Raw genomic sequence first — 13,961 nt, forward strand, 5'->3', positions numbered from 1 at the left:
GGTCGCTCGCGGGAGCGACGCGGGAGGGGAGGGGAGGAGGGTCAAATCACAGACTTATTCTATAATATGTCCCCAATCTCCATCTCCTTTGCATCTTTTTATCTTGCCCTGTCAGCCACTAGTTGGTGTACCTAATAACAAAGAAAGAAAGAAATAAAGGCATTACATTCCGTGACAGCTTACCTAAATGCTGGGCTGTTCACCGATCAAATCAGCTACACAAGACACCCTCGCTCCCTCTCCCTCCGGCATACGCATACGTGCTAAGAGCAGCAGCTTGATTAACTCCACCGGCCCTGCCTGTGATCATCGGAGTTGTGCCCGAGATCATGGCGGAGACGGTGCTGAGCATGGCGAGGTCCATGCTGGGAGGCGCCATCAGCATGGCCACCTCTGCCGCCGCCGCCGAGATGGGCCTCCTCATCGGCGTCCGCAAGGATATCTGGTATATATGTTGCTAATTTGCGACCAAATCGCTAGCTGCTGCTTAATCTCTGTTCGGCCACTCCATCATGTATATCCCACGCAACATTTATTTCACTCGGTGCACATCTCTCCCACACATATATATTCTTAGTTACCAGTCTCTTTAGTGCACAACGTTCACGGGTTTGATATCTGTTAATGAAGATGCACTCATTGTGAGTTGTCCTATCTCTTTTACCTCGACTCCCACAAATAACGGATCGCCCTTGCGCAGCTCGAGCCAGTGGCGGAGACAGGGGGACCAGCAGGGGCCCTGGCCCCCCCTAACATCAAGGATTTACTGCTAATTTACTTATAAACAGTGTAGAATTAGTATGCATTTGCAGGTAAGAGCCTATTTTTTCAATGGTTTGGCCCTTCCAACCAATTATAACATCCCTGGCCCCCCTAATCCAATTTTCCTGGCTCCGCCACTGCGCTCGACTGGGCGACACGGGCGGCTTCCCATCCGATCTCCAGCGCCGCCTCCTCCAGTACTCCTCCCTGCCGTCGTCGCCACCAGCGGCCGTGGCGGCGGCGGCAGGGCCTGCCCCCTTTCTTCTTCTTCTTCTTCTTCTTCTTCTTCTTTAACTCTACCTGGCGATGGCATCTGTGTCCAAGCGACTAGTCAGATCACCATATGCTGACCTTCAACAGCCGCAAGCTCGCACGATTGCATCCTCTCCCCGTTGTCTCACAATGAAGCCAGCCATGGGGCGTTCACCATCTCCAAGTGGTGCAAGATGATCTCTGTGATGTTGTCATTGGGATACGTGATTTGGCCTATTGGCTTCATGTTCCCTGAAAGCACGACTCTCATAGTGTGCTGAACTGTCCGGCTGATCCGGTGGTGGTAGTGGTGCGGGGATTAATGGCATATCTAGCGGCTTCATCATCTACGCCACTCCCGTCAGCGGCGGCGGACTCGCCGTAAATTGCGGTGGCCACCGAAAGGTCTTCACGAGTGTTGCTCTCTCCAGATCCGGTGGTCATGTTCAGCAGGGAGATGCAAACTATGAACGACGATTTAATGCAGAGGGATGGTTGTGCAGCGGCAGCGGTCGCACATCACATGTAGCTGCTGGGATTGCGGGAAAGTGGTGGCGACAACACACAAGTTACGTCGATGATGGTGCTACTCAAGCATCTGTTCTTGAGCTCTAGGGTGAGAGCCTAGGTCCGACATGTGTTGGTTATACCTGGCAATGGCGATGTTTTTCCGTCGTTACTTTGTTGAAGGTATTTTTCGGATATGTTCAGACTGGTTTTTCAGAGTGAAAACTTAGATTCTGACCTTGCTGGTTATATCCGGTGACGGCGGCGATTGGGCGCCGCTCCCTTCCTGAAGGCGTTGATGTTGAAGAACCTCGACGTTTGTGTGATGTGATAAGATGGTTGGTGCGGATATGGTCATTGTTTTAGTTTGCGGATCACGGATCCGAGCTAGTTTTTTTCCTCGCCTACATATAGCTTTGGTCTTGCATGACTTTGCTATTTGTGAGCGTGTTTTTTGTGTGCGTGTGTTGGTGTTGACTGTGTGAATCCTAACTATGCAGAGGTCGGGTGTATGCTCTTGATACTTTTATCTTGAGATAATAAAATTCACCCTTTATCGAAAAGACGCACTGTGGTTTTTTACTTTCAGTTTCAGAAAAATTTCAGCCTCAACCAAAATCCCAATAGCTCTAGAATTGCACCAATCAGCGTTGTTCTAATTCTCTCCTGAAAATGTTCTTTGTTTTGAACACTTGTTTGGCATAGGTTCATCAAAGACGAGCTCGAGACGATGCAGGCATTCCTTGAGGTCGCTGAAAAAATGAAGAAGAAAGACGTGCTCCTGAAGGTGTGGGCAAAGCAAGTGAGGGACTTGTCCTATAATATTGAAGATGGCCTTGGTGAGTTCATGGTGCATGTCGGAAGCCAAAGCTTGTCATGGCAGCTGATGAAGCTCAAAGATCGCCACCGCATTGCAATTCAGATTCGCGATCTCAAAACAAGAGTTGAAGAAGTAAGTGCTAGGAACACCCGGTACAACTTGATCAAGATGGATGCCTCCGATGCCATTGATGAAGTTGATTCTCACATGGAAGATATTCGCAATCACTCGGCTAGCAACGTCGATGAAGCAGAACTTGTTGGATTTTCCAAGCCTAAGGGGGAGTTGATTGAGTTGATGGATGTCAAGACTAAAGGTGGTGCTGCCAAAGTGGTATTTGTTGTTGGCATGGGTGGCTTAGGAAAGACCACTCTTGCAAGGAAGACATATGAAAGTAAGGAAGATATTGTAAATAATTTTTCTTACCGTGCTTGGATCACAGTCTCGCAGACATTTTCCAAAATAGAGATGCTCAAGGATATGATCATGCAACTTTTCGGAAATGAAGAACTGAAGAAATGTTTGAAGGAACTTGAAGGAAAGATGGTGCAAGTAGATGACCTCGCTAGCTACCTCAGGGAAATGCTACAGGAGAAGAGGTACTTAATCGTTCTTGATGACTTGTGGACCATTGATGTGTGGGGGTGGATAAAAGATATTGCTTTTCCTAGTAGTAACATCAAAGGTAGCCGGATAATAGTAACAACACGAGATATTGGCCTAGCTCAGGAGTGTGCTTCCAAATCGCTTATTTACCACCTTAAACACCTACAGATAGATCAAGCAACAAATTTGTTACTGAAAAAGATTGGGAAAACACACAAAGAAACTGAAAGTGATGAAAGGATGCGGAACGTGATTTCCAAAATAGTAAATAAGTGTGGTGGTTTACCATTGGCTATACTCACCATAGGAGGTTTGCTTGCTACCAAAGTGGTAGAAATGTGGGAGAGTATTTATGAGCAGATTCCCTCAGAGCTTGAGACTAACCCAAGCCTTGAAGCAATGAGGAGGATGGTCACTCTTAGTTACAACCACTTGCCATCTCATCTTAAATCATGCTTCCTGTATTTGAGCATCTTTCCGGAGGATTTTGAAATCAAGAGAAGACGTTTGGTTGATAGATGGATAGCAGAGGGGTATGTTACAGCTAGTGGTGGAGTGTATGTTGGGGATGTTGGAATAGGTTATTTCAATGAGCTAATCAACCGAAACATGATTCAACCATCAAAAGTGAACATAGAAGGAATTGTTAAGAGCTGCCGGGTCCATGATATCATACGTGATGTAATGGTCTCAATTTCTAGAGATGAAAACTTTGTGCACCTGCTGGGAGATAGTGAAGCGAGTATATTAGAGGGGAACTTCCGTCATGTAGCATACCATGGTAGCAAGTGCCAAAATATTGGCATGGATTGGAGCCATGTTCGGTCACTAACAATGTTTGGTGAGAGACCCACGGAGCCCTCGCCTTCAGTTTGTTCAACCAACATGAGGATGCTTAGAGCCTTGGATCTAAAGAATACACTGTTTAAAATTAGACAAAAAGATATCAACAACATTGGGTTGTTGTGCCATTTGAAATATGTGGATTTTGAAGGACCTTCACATATATATGCACTTCCAAAGTCGATACAGAGATTACGAGGTTTGCAAAACTTGGACATTAGAAAGAGTTATATAGCAGCACTGCCAACTGGGATCACTGAACTCCATTGTCTTCGCAGCCTTCGCTGTAGCAGATGGAAGTTATACGACTATTTTGATAAGGATGAACCCATGAAATGTTTGATGCACACATTGTGCCTGCCAATGCTATGCACACCTTCAGTTGATGCTGATCATCGTGCTGAACTAACTGCTGAGATACATATGGCATACTCTAGCCGGTGGTCTGAGACAGAAGGTGTGAGGATACCAAGAGGGATTGGCAACTTAAAGGAGCTACAGATACTAGAGGTGGTGGACATCAAACAAACCAGCAAGAAAGCAATTAAAGAGTTGGGGGATCTTATTCAGCTAAGAAAACTGAGCATGGTAGGTAGAGGAAGGTTTGCCGAGCAAAAACGCAAGATACTGTATCTCGGTGCCGCCATAGAGAAGCTCTCTTCCCTGCGCTCTCTTAGTCTGGATGTTGACTATAATGGATCACTCGAGTGGTTGCATAATGTTTCATCCCCTCCTCCCCTGCTAAATAAGTTGAAGTTGCTCGGAGATCTTGGAGGAAAGATGCCCGAGTGGGTTGGAAGTATGAAGCATTTGGTGAAGATTCACTTGGAGTGGAGCTACCTAAAGGAAGATCAAGTCACGGAAATGCTAGGAAGGCTGCCCAAGCTCATGCTCCTCAATCTAGGGGCGGCTGCTTACTATGGGAAGAAGTTAGTGTTCAGAGAAGAAGCATCTCTGAATCTCAGAAAACTTTGCATTACTAGTCCGGTTGACCTGAGGGAGGTGAAATTCCAGAAGGGCGCATTGCCCCAGATGGAAAAGCTAGCATTCAATTATGTGACGTTGGAATCAGGGATCACTGGTATCAAGCACCTCCCAAGGCTCAAGAAGATTTCACTTTATTACCAAGGCAGAGTGGCGAACCTTGGTGTGCTGCAAGCTGAAGTGGACACACACCCCAACCATCCCGTGCTGAAACTCAAGGAAGACTGCAGCGAGCATGACTTGGGGAATGTCGTCCAAGGACCTGGTGTTGCAGAAATAGAGGAGCAAGAGGAACCATCCCTCCTCCCACAGACTTGTATGATGGGGGAGAGCTCACAATCAGAAGCGGTGGTCATGCCGACAACGAACGTCATCAGGTCAGCTAACTAACTTTTCCTCTTGGCTGATGAATGTTATAATTTCTCCTACTACTACTCGTGCTGAATGTAACTTACAGTGTTCATCTCTTTCTTTTGTCTCCAGCAGCCATGGTGATCTGCTCTACACATACAATTCATGCTGATGCTGCTCGCCTCTTTGTAAATGGTGAAGGTCTGGCCTCATCTCACCGCATTCATATGACGAGTTGACGACTTACCACCATGCTGGTACCTTCCACTCACCTCTTCCTGTTTTTGTTTGTTGAGCACATCAAATGTCTGTCACAAGGCCTCTATGCTGCTACTTCCTCTGTTTCTATTCATTAGCAGTTGTGCCCGAAACAGTATTTATGCACTAACATATTTGCTAGTTGTCGTCTAATTCTTTTAGCTAGATTCTGGTCATTAGAAACTGGAATGTGTGAAATGAAACCCTCCTATGTGCAATGAATTTGAGGAAGCTTTCTTTGGTTACCAAATTCTGCAGGACACTAGACTTTCTCAACATGGGACAAGCTGGAACAACATGGTAAACTGTCTGATTGGTTCAAAATTTGCTGAAGGTTACTAGCCTGCAAGGTCCAAGGAGTCAAAACTGGAGGAAGGTAACTCCTGAAGAAATTATTGTTCACTCAGAAGAGGAGCATTATTCAAATTCAGGTATCTTGATATCCACAAGACCGAGAGATGAGCCTTGGGCAATATTCCCGATGCTTCTGCAGCTCAAGTGAATAAACATCCCAAGTTCCAAACAATCCAGTAGTTGCCAAGGACACTGAATGTTGTCAAAGTGTGAAGTTGGAAGCCGCATGATCGATCCATTTTCCGAGCTAGCCAGAAGCTCGCAGTGCCTCAACAAGTCTGTGGGCATCTGAAGCAAACTGAGCTCATCCTCATAACCGGTCAGTTCAGAAACAAGCTCCTTTCTCTAGCTATCTCGCTGCATGTTGTACATATACTTGCAATTTCTGATACATGGTGTTGTTGGCCTGTGAAGACATATATATTCAGCTGCGGGGAGAACTGTAAGATCCAACGGACTATATCACAAGACGCTACTCAAGTCCGGTGGCTGGTGGTGGCCTCTGAAGTTATGCTCCCTGATCAGATCTAGTGGCAACTGCTGATTCCCTTAACAAGATGGCAGCTGGCAGACGATTCTTACTACGAATGGATCAGCTTGATGAGGAGAACGTGTACTTATTGACGCAGACTTTACCGGCATGTTTCTTCTCTGTATTTTAAGATGAGAATTCTATTTGTTACTGCGAAGTTATGTGTGCTTCCCTATGAATCGAGAATGCGAACTCGCTATCCAAGTTCCGCAGATTGATTCAATGAAACACGCCTGCTGTGGCTGCACACATTCTTTCACATGTAACAAGACATGCTATGAAAAAGATGATATATTAGTTTTTCAGCACAAGGTCTTTTACTCTTATGCGTTTATTTGTAATCATATTTATTTTGGCACCAACTGTACTATTCCATTCCGAAATCTGTGACAAGATTTGTTCATGTCTCTGGTTGAATACTAATTTCGTAGGGTGAGAGCGTCTTGCATATCAACCGGATTGACACCAGCAAACAATCTGAGGAGGCATCGCATAAGTAAACTCAGAGCAGCAAGTCTTCAATAATTCATCACTGCAGAGTATGCATGTATGCTTTGATGTGATCATCAATTCATCAGAGGCATCGCATGTATGCATCATGTGCGTGGAATTTTCAGTAGAGGCTTGCTTTTTTTACTACTTGTTGAAGCTAATACACATCTATCTTGACTTGTTTGTAACTGAAAAGTAGAATTGTTGTAGTGCAAGTCTCGCAAACTGAACTAGTTTGATGAAAGACGCACATGCAGGAGCAGAAGAAAAAGTATCGATCAAGTGTGAGATGTCTTGACAAGGAATCTGTTCAATGGTGCAGTAAGTCTTGAACGCTACAGAATGCCCAAATGCGGTGTTAAAATACAAGATAAATTGTGCAATTTTTTGGTTTAATTGCGCTCAAAGGATGAACATTTGCTGCGACTAGCAAGTATCGAGAGTGTGCATGTAAATTACAACTCAAACCGATGCTACCTGAGCTTAACCAAATTAAATCTGTGCTGACAACCTTTGTCAATAAATCGACACCCATTTCCTTTCAATTCAGTTCGATTCTCATAACACTAACCATTTTGTTTGCAGCAGACTGTGCAATCAACACCCATGCCGATCACGGAATCATCTACTCACCCCTCCTTCCTACACTTCCACGACAATAAAAAATGCCTTCCTACAATCCTATACACGGAACTCCAACACTGGAACTCTCTGTTGCCTTGACTTCTCCTCCTAATTATGGTATTATCAGCTTCCGGTTCTTCTTCTCAGTCTCATGCCAGGTTTGAGTGCCGATGAACTTCATCAGGCCAGGTATTTAACTTCTCAAAATATTTGTCAGTACTGGGAACTATCAACTGAGACAGGTGTTAATTGCTACTACTCTATAAATGTACTTGTAATTCATCTACTGTTTTTCATCACTAGCAGCCAAAATAATTTGTTCTTACATTGCAATTGGAATTCTAGCCCATTTGGGCATATGAACTGAAAAAGATAAAATTGGCAGCATAGCCATGACAAGCTGAAACTACAGCCATTGATTCCGCATTTTTGCAAACATCATCCATCGGGAACACATTCTGTAAAGGAACCAACCATCGACAGCAGCTGCTGCTTCTCATCTCAATATTTAGAATGTCGTATCAGGGTATGTATGCTTCTAGAATTGATTTGGTTTGCTTACTTAACATGTATCTGAAGGAACATTTTAGTGATTTGAATATATAGCATATCAACACTACAACAGTACTACAGGGCAAGAATCAATTCTCAACTTAAAAATAGAAAAAGTGAAATACAATACATGGCAAAAGGTTTATAAATAGCGCAACATTTATTACATATGGAGAACACGGCAGTCGTACATGCCAATTCATACAATACACTTTTGTCACAACACTCTCGGATATAGAGAGCCATTTGTAGAAAAGAAAGTTCTGGATCGAATGCATACATGATGATTATCATCGATAACATATAACAGTATTTAAGTTTCACGGACTTTCCTCTTGAAATTGGCCCATCTCAGTACCACTGCCACATAAATCTTGTCCTGCAGCCCTTCCACAAATATGAAATAAGCAGTTCTCCATCTTTTTTTAAACAACATCGCACAGAAGACCACCCAAAGGCCAAGGATATACCCAACAGCCAAACCAAGGTAAAGGGATATATCATCGGATCCATCTCCATGATCTGCATCTGTAGGTCCACTTGAACTATTTCCTGTACAGTTGTTCATCAAGGGGTAACCACATAATCCAATGTTTCCAATGTAGTCAGATGCATCAAAAGTCTGGAATTGATTTCCCGTTGGTATCTTTCCAGAAAGATTGTTGTATGACAGGTTCATATGGCTCAAAGAGGTAAGGTCTGTCATGCTTGAAGGGATTTCGCCAAAAAGCTCATTGTTTGACAGGTCAAGAGATTCCAATTGCTTGAGCTGGCCAATTTTCTCAGGGATTGCACCACTTAAGTTGTTCCATGAAAAGTTCAGACTTCTTAATCCAATTAGAGCACCAATATCTTGAGGGATCGCTCCAGTGAAATTGTTGCACGACAAATCAAGAACCACCATGTATGGGATTTGAGATAAAAATACAAGTTCTTGCCCTTTTGTAAGAACAGATAATGTTTCCCCAAAGGAAATATAGCCATCATATGAGTTGTACACATGAAACACTTGTCTATTACTAATGACAGTATAAAGAACATCACTATCCCCAGAAGTGTGGGCCATTGCACTCAAGTTAACTAATGAGTCTGGCACACTTCCTGAGAAGTTGTTGTGTGCAAGATCTAAAAACTGTAGCTCTCTAATCTTTCCGATTTCAACAGGAATTTGGCCAGTAAACATATTGTACCGCAGACGTAACAATGCTAAGTACGGTAAATTTTCCCCCATCCAGACAGGTAGGTCTCCAGACAATTTGTTATATGAAAGATCAAGTAAAACAAGATTGGGGCACCTTCGAAAGACTCTTGGGAACTCCCCTGAGAGGTTGTTGGTATGCAAATTTACCACATTAAGATTATGCGTGGGTGGGTTAGAATCCTCTTCGCAACTTGGAACTTCTCCTGTCAGCTTGTTCCCTGATAGGTCTAGCAGAGTCAATTGTGTCAATGAGCATAATGAAGATGGAATGGGGCCTGATATTGAATTGTTATAAATACTAAGATACTGCAACAATGGGGCTCTAAAATCTGATGGCAATGTCCCTGATAAAGAGTTCACGGATAAGTACATGCCTTTAATATTTCTTGGAAATTTTGGAACTGCACCGGTAAATCTGTTATTGGAGAGATCCATTATTTCTGCTGCCATAAATTCCATTGTTGCTGGTAGTGTGCCAGTTATCTGATTTTTGGACAGATCCACCACTTCTGCCCTTGAAAATGCTTCCCAAAACCAATCTGGGACTGTAGTTATGCTTGCATTTGCAATCATAAGGATCTGAAGGTCTGCCTGTGATCTAATCCATGACGGGAATTCCGGCCCTAGGTTCAAACCCTCTAAGAGAAGCACTTGCAGATTGAATGGAGGAATCCAATTCGGACTGACCTTGATCTGAAGAAGTGTCTTGCCCAAAATTAAGATCTTCAAATTTCTGAGGCTTTTTAGGTGATCTTCAGTGACCACACCATTTAGTTGGTTGACTTCTAAATCCAAAACAAGCAATTCGGTGAGTGACCATATCCATTTCGGAATAGGTCCTGTAAGCTTATTGTGAGGCAGGGCCAAGCAGGTGAGGTTTTGAAGGGGTCCTGGACTACTGGGCATGGCCCCACCTAACATATTTTCACCCAAGTCCAACACTTGCATCTTGTTCGAAGTACAGTTTGGTAACCGCCCCATCAACTCTGAGATATCCCCTAAGGTGTGGCTGGCTGACAGATCTAGTATCTTCAGGTTGCATAGATTTTTGAAATTTGATGGTATCATGGTGGACATGAGATTATTTCCCCCGAAATTAACTTCTTCAAGAGAAGCCATGCTGCCAATGTATTCCGGAATAGGGCCATAAAAGCGACAAGCTTCCAAGTTCAGAGAAGTGAGGGACGTTGAGTTCCAAAACCAATTGGGAGCAATGGTGGTGTTAAAGTTATTCCATGAGATGTGAAGCACCTCGAGTGCTGTAAGATTGGATTGGCCAAGGACAGAAATTGTGCTTCTTAGGCCAGTTTGCTGTAGGTAAAGCTTGCTAAGATTCGGAAGCATGTTAATTCTATGGACCCAGTCTACTACACTGGTAAGGTTCATATAGCTCAAGTCGAGGTGCTTCAGTGATGGCATGTGTGAGAGCCACTGAAGATCACTTGAGTACAATAGGTTATAGCTAGGGGGTTTGAGATCCAGGTAGGCAAGCTTGGAGAGATTCCCAATCTGCGGGGGTACTCTCCCATAGAACAAGCTATATGAAAGGTTGAGATATCTCAGGCTTGGGAAAGAACCAATGAACTCCGGTATCTCAGTCCAGTTGAAGTTATTGCAGCTCAAGTCTAGATACCTTAGTTGCTGCAAAGTAACCAAGGAGTGGCTTATCGCACCTCTATACGTAGAGTATCTGAGGCAGTCTTGAGCACTTCCACGAAGAGTGAGCTTGACGACGTGGCCGGTTTTGTAGCTGCACCTGACACCTTTCCAGTTGCAGCATTCTTCACCTTGCCATGACGAGAGGTTGATGCTGGGCTCCCAGAGGCTCTCCTTGATGGAGAGAAGCGCGATCCTCTCGTACGCGACACAGCTCCCGTTCAAAGCTGGTGCATAGAGGGGAGAGGCTGTGGCTGGTGGCGGAAAGGACAGGAGCAAGCACAACAAAGCTACCAGAGTTCTTTGGAAAAGAATCCTGAGGTCAGACATATTTCAGTGTGGGTTTTCTCTTGCGGCTATTTGGGCATGTATGTATGCATGCTTATGAAGTCTGGTCTGGACCTTGTTATATAGTGGAGCTGTCCTTGGGTTCAGAGGACAAGTCACCGGTCGACGGAAGACTGGCTACCACCATTGATGTGATTTGTATGTCTTATGCTCGCAAAAACCTAACACACACGGCAACCGCAAGTCAGGATGTCCTTCTCATCTAGATAGCAGGATGTTCTTCGCATCTAGATAGCAGGATGTTCTTCGCATCTAGATACCAGGATATATATGTGGTTCCCCTTCCACTGATGGGACTGAGACCTATAATGAGACAAATAAAGGTACCTGATTTGTAGGCTAGCCTAGTCTTTGCTTCGGTTACCTATCACACAGGGCGTCAGTCACCGGTCAACGATGGATGGTTACAAAACTGCAAGGACAGTACAGTTGGCGATTGTGATACAGACAATTCAGAAAAGAAGCATTAATAGAAGTTGCCGACTTGAATATATAATGTGAATTACTTTTATTTTAATTTTTCTCTTTGCAAGCTAAAATGCTTAACTAAATTGGTTTTCCTGGCACCCTAACACAGACGGCACGGTAAGTGATATCCTCGTCATCTAGAAATACCACGATAGATGTCTCGTTCCAAGGCACCTTCAGGGGTCAAAGATGAATTATAATAATGAGACAAATATAAAGATACCTGATTTGTTAGCAAATCCAGGCTCTGCTTCATTAACTATCAGACAAGGCATCAGGCACCTGCAGAGGGATTGTGATACAGATAATTGAGAAGAAGAAGAAAAAAACATGAGTACGAGTTTCATTCGGCTGGCCGACTTGAATATATACAGCGTATTGCTTTGACTTTTATTTTTCTCTTTGAAAGCTTAAGTCCTTAACTGAACTTGTTTTACTGGGTCTAACACTAACACACACAGCAACCACATGGCACAGTAAGTGACAGATATCCTCATCATCTAGAAACACAAGGATGTGTGGTTCCTGTGATGCGATTACAAAGTCTAACATTCCAAGGCACGGTATACGGATGAATTATAATGAGACAAGCAAAGATACCAGGAATTGTGATAGCTAGTCCAGTCTATGCTTCAGTTACCTATCACACATGGCATCACATCAGGCACCTGTAGGTGTATCAGGCTAGTCTAGTTTTTGATTCAGCTACTTATCTTTCACTAATAATAATAAAGCACGGATTGACTCCGTGGGTTCACCGTCACAATACGTTTCTTCCCGTGAATTTACGCTTTCAGTTTTTCACCTATATTATTTTCTACATCCGAGGTGGTACTATTTTACCCGCGTAATTTTGTCCGTTCGTTCGTCCGTCTCAAAACTCCGTACGCCGCTTTCCTTTCTCGGTCTCAAAACCATCCGTTCGTTCGTCCGTCTCAAAACTTCCTACCACGTAGGTTTCTTTTTTCCTACGTAGCTTTTCTTTCTCCGTCTCAAAACCAACCTCAACGTGCTTTGAAAAAAACAATGCGAGCTACGCCGTGCTGCAGCCGGTGATCCAACCCACCTATCCTGATGTCAATTTACTTTTTAAATAGTCCCACATCGGCTCCTTACATCCATTACATCTAATTTATATACGTCTTAGATTTGTCTGGGTGTTAAGAAGCTATCTATGAATAAGAGAAGCCATCTAGGAATAAGAAATAAGAGGCTACAAGGAAGAAAAAAGACGCCAAAGGGAACGGAATAAAGGATGAATGAACTCCAAAGTGGGAAAGGGGCCGGGAGGACGGAACTTGGAACTTGAGCAGTGCTGCTGGCGGCACCACCAGCATGGACGACGGCGGCGCCACCCTTTTACGTCTGCTGGCTGCTGGCGGCACCACAAGTACGCTTATGTTTGAGCTAGAGATATATCTCATTTAACTAAAAGGTAGGAGTTTAAATTTAAAAAGTTCATTTTTTTTCCTTGAGATACCTAATTATCGTGGGGCAGCCAGAAACGCCGTTACCGGGCGGTACCCGAATTTTCTGCCCGGTACCCAAAACCATGATCCACTGTCACGTCGGACGGAAATCGTACTAGATTCTATCGCACGTGAAGTAATTTCGCCGATTATAATTACTTGATTTTTTTTGCAGGTAATTACTTGATGTTTGTTGTTACTGTCGTCAAATACAACAATTAAAAGTGAGTGAAATGTTAGAACTAGATGTTTCTCAAAGGGAAAGGTATTTGGAGCTCACTTAGACTTGCTGACAATTAAGATAATCCTCAACTCTGAACGTCACCGATCTCGTTCGTGAGATAGGGAGGGGAGAGGGAGGGATGAAGAGTAGAGATAATGCGACAACACTCCATCTTACTCATGTTATGTTTCACCCCCGCACGTCAGCTGGGATAGAGGAGCACTCCCCTCTGTTTTAACATCTCTCCTGCAGCTCTGTGTGCCCTAATCATGATCTCCAATAGGGCTGGACCAAAAGCTCATAGCTCGCGAGCTTAGTGAGCGCTTGATAGTTCGGCTCATTAAGCTCGGAGCTCGCTTTTTAATGAACAGAGCTAATCATTGATTTCAGCTAGTTAAGCTTAATGAGCTTAAAGAATGAGCTAACGAGTTTCACGAGTAGCTCGTTAAACTCGTTAGTAACAACATAAGTAATATTTTCATCTTACATGACAACCTTTTTATAGCACCTCAGCCCATCAATTCAGTCTAATCGACATATGAGACAAAAAAAACTAGTGCATTTCTTTTTGTAGTCACCATATTTCATCTTGAAAACCTCAGGTACACATTCATTTTGTATATCATAACACATTATAATCTGTAAACGAGCGCTCACGA

General features: G+C 43.7%; 2 protein-coding genes across 3 annotated transcripts; one reads left to right on the plus strand and one right to left on the minus strand.

Annotated features, from left to right (window-relative positions):
• Window positions 1–221: 221 nt before the first annotated feature.
• LOC119288183 (disease resistance protein RPM1-like) lies at window positions 222–6,589 on the plus strand. Of its 2 annotated transcripts, none has more exons than XM_037567808.1 (5): window positions 222–445; window positions 2,227–5,151; window positions 5,261–5,382; window positions 5,642–6,056; window positions 6,152–6,589. In XM_037567808.1, the coding sequence occupies exons 1-3, from the start codon at window positions 330–332 to the stop codon at window positions 5,295–5,297; spliced, it is 3,078 nt and encodes a 1,025-aa protein (XP_037423705.1). In that variant the 5' UTR covers window positions 222–329; the 3' UTR covers window positions 5,298–5,382; window positions 5,642–6,056; window positions 6,152–6,589. The 2 variants fall into 2 exon arrangements, with proteins under 2 accessions (XP_037423705.1, XP_037423704.1); XM_037567807.1 differs by having other exon boundaries at window positions 224–445; window positions 5,258–5,382.
• A 1,489-nt stretch (window positions 6,590–8,078) lies between these two features.
• Window positions 8,079–11,142, minus strand: LOC119288184 (receptor-like protein EIX1). The gene has a single exon (XM_037567811.1). The coding sequence runs from the start codon at window positions 11,122–11,124 to the stop codon at window positions 8,251–8,253; it is 2,874 nt and encodes a 957-aa protein (XP_037423708.1). The 5' UTR covers window positions 11,125–11,142; the 3' UTR covers window positions 8,079–8,250.
• Between the last annotated feature and the right edge of the window lie 2,819 nt (window positions 11,143–13,961).

Source organism: Triticum dicoccoides, chromosome 4A (assembly GCF_002162155.2).
Source record: "Triticum dicoccoides isolate Atlit2015 ecotype Zavitan chromosome 4A, WEW_v2.0, whole genome shotgun sequence".
In the NCBI taxonomy this organism is placed as follows: Eukaryota; Viridiplantae; Streptophyta; class Magnoliopsida; order Poales; family Poaceae; genus Triticum; species Triticum dicoccoides.

What these genes read in the sequence shown, in the direction of transcription:
- LOC119288183 (XM_037567807.1), top strand. Translation starts at nt 330, where the DNA reads ATGGCGGAGACGGTGCTGAGCATGGCGAGGTCCATGCTGGGAGGCGCC. An exon ending in GGCGTCCGCAAGGATATCTG is followed by an intron (nt 446 to 2,226) that starts GTATATATGTTG and finishes TGTTTGGCATAG; the next exon opens with GTTCATCAAAGACGAGCTCG. An exon ending in CCGACAACGAACGTCATCAG is followed by an intron (nt 5,152 to 5,257) that starts GTCAGCTAACTA and finishes TTTTGTCTCCAG; the next exon opens with CAGCCATGGTGATCTGCTCT.
- LOC119288184 (XM_037567811.1), bottom strand. Translation starts at nt 11,124, where the DNA reads ATGTCTGACCTCAGGATTCTTTTCCAAAGAACTCTGGTAGCTTTGTTG.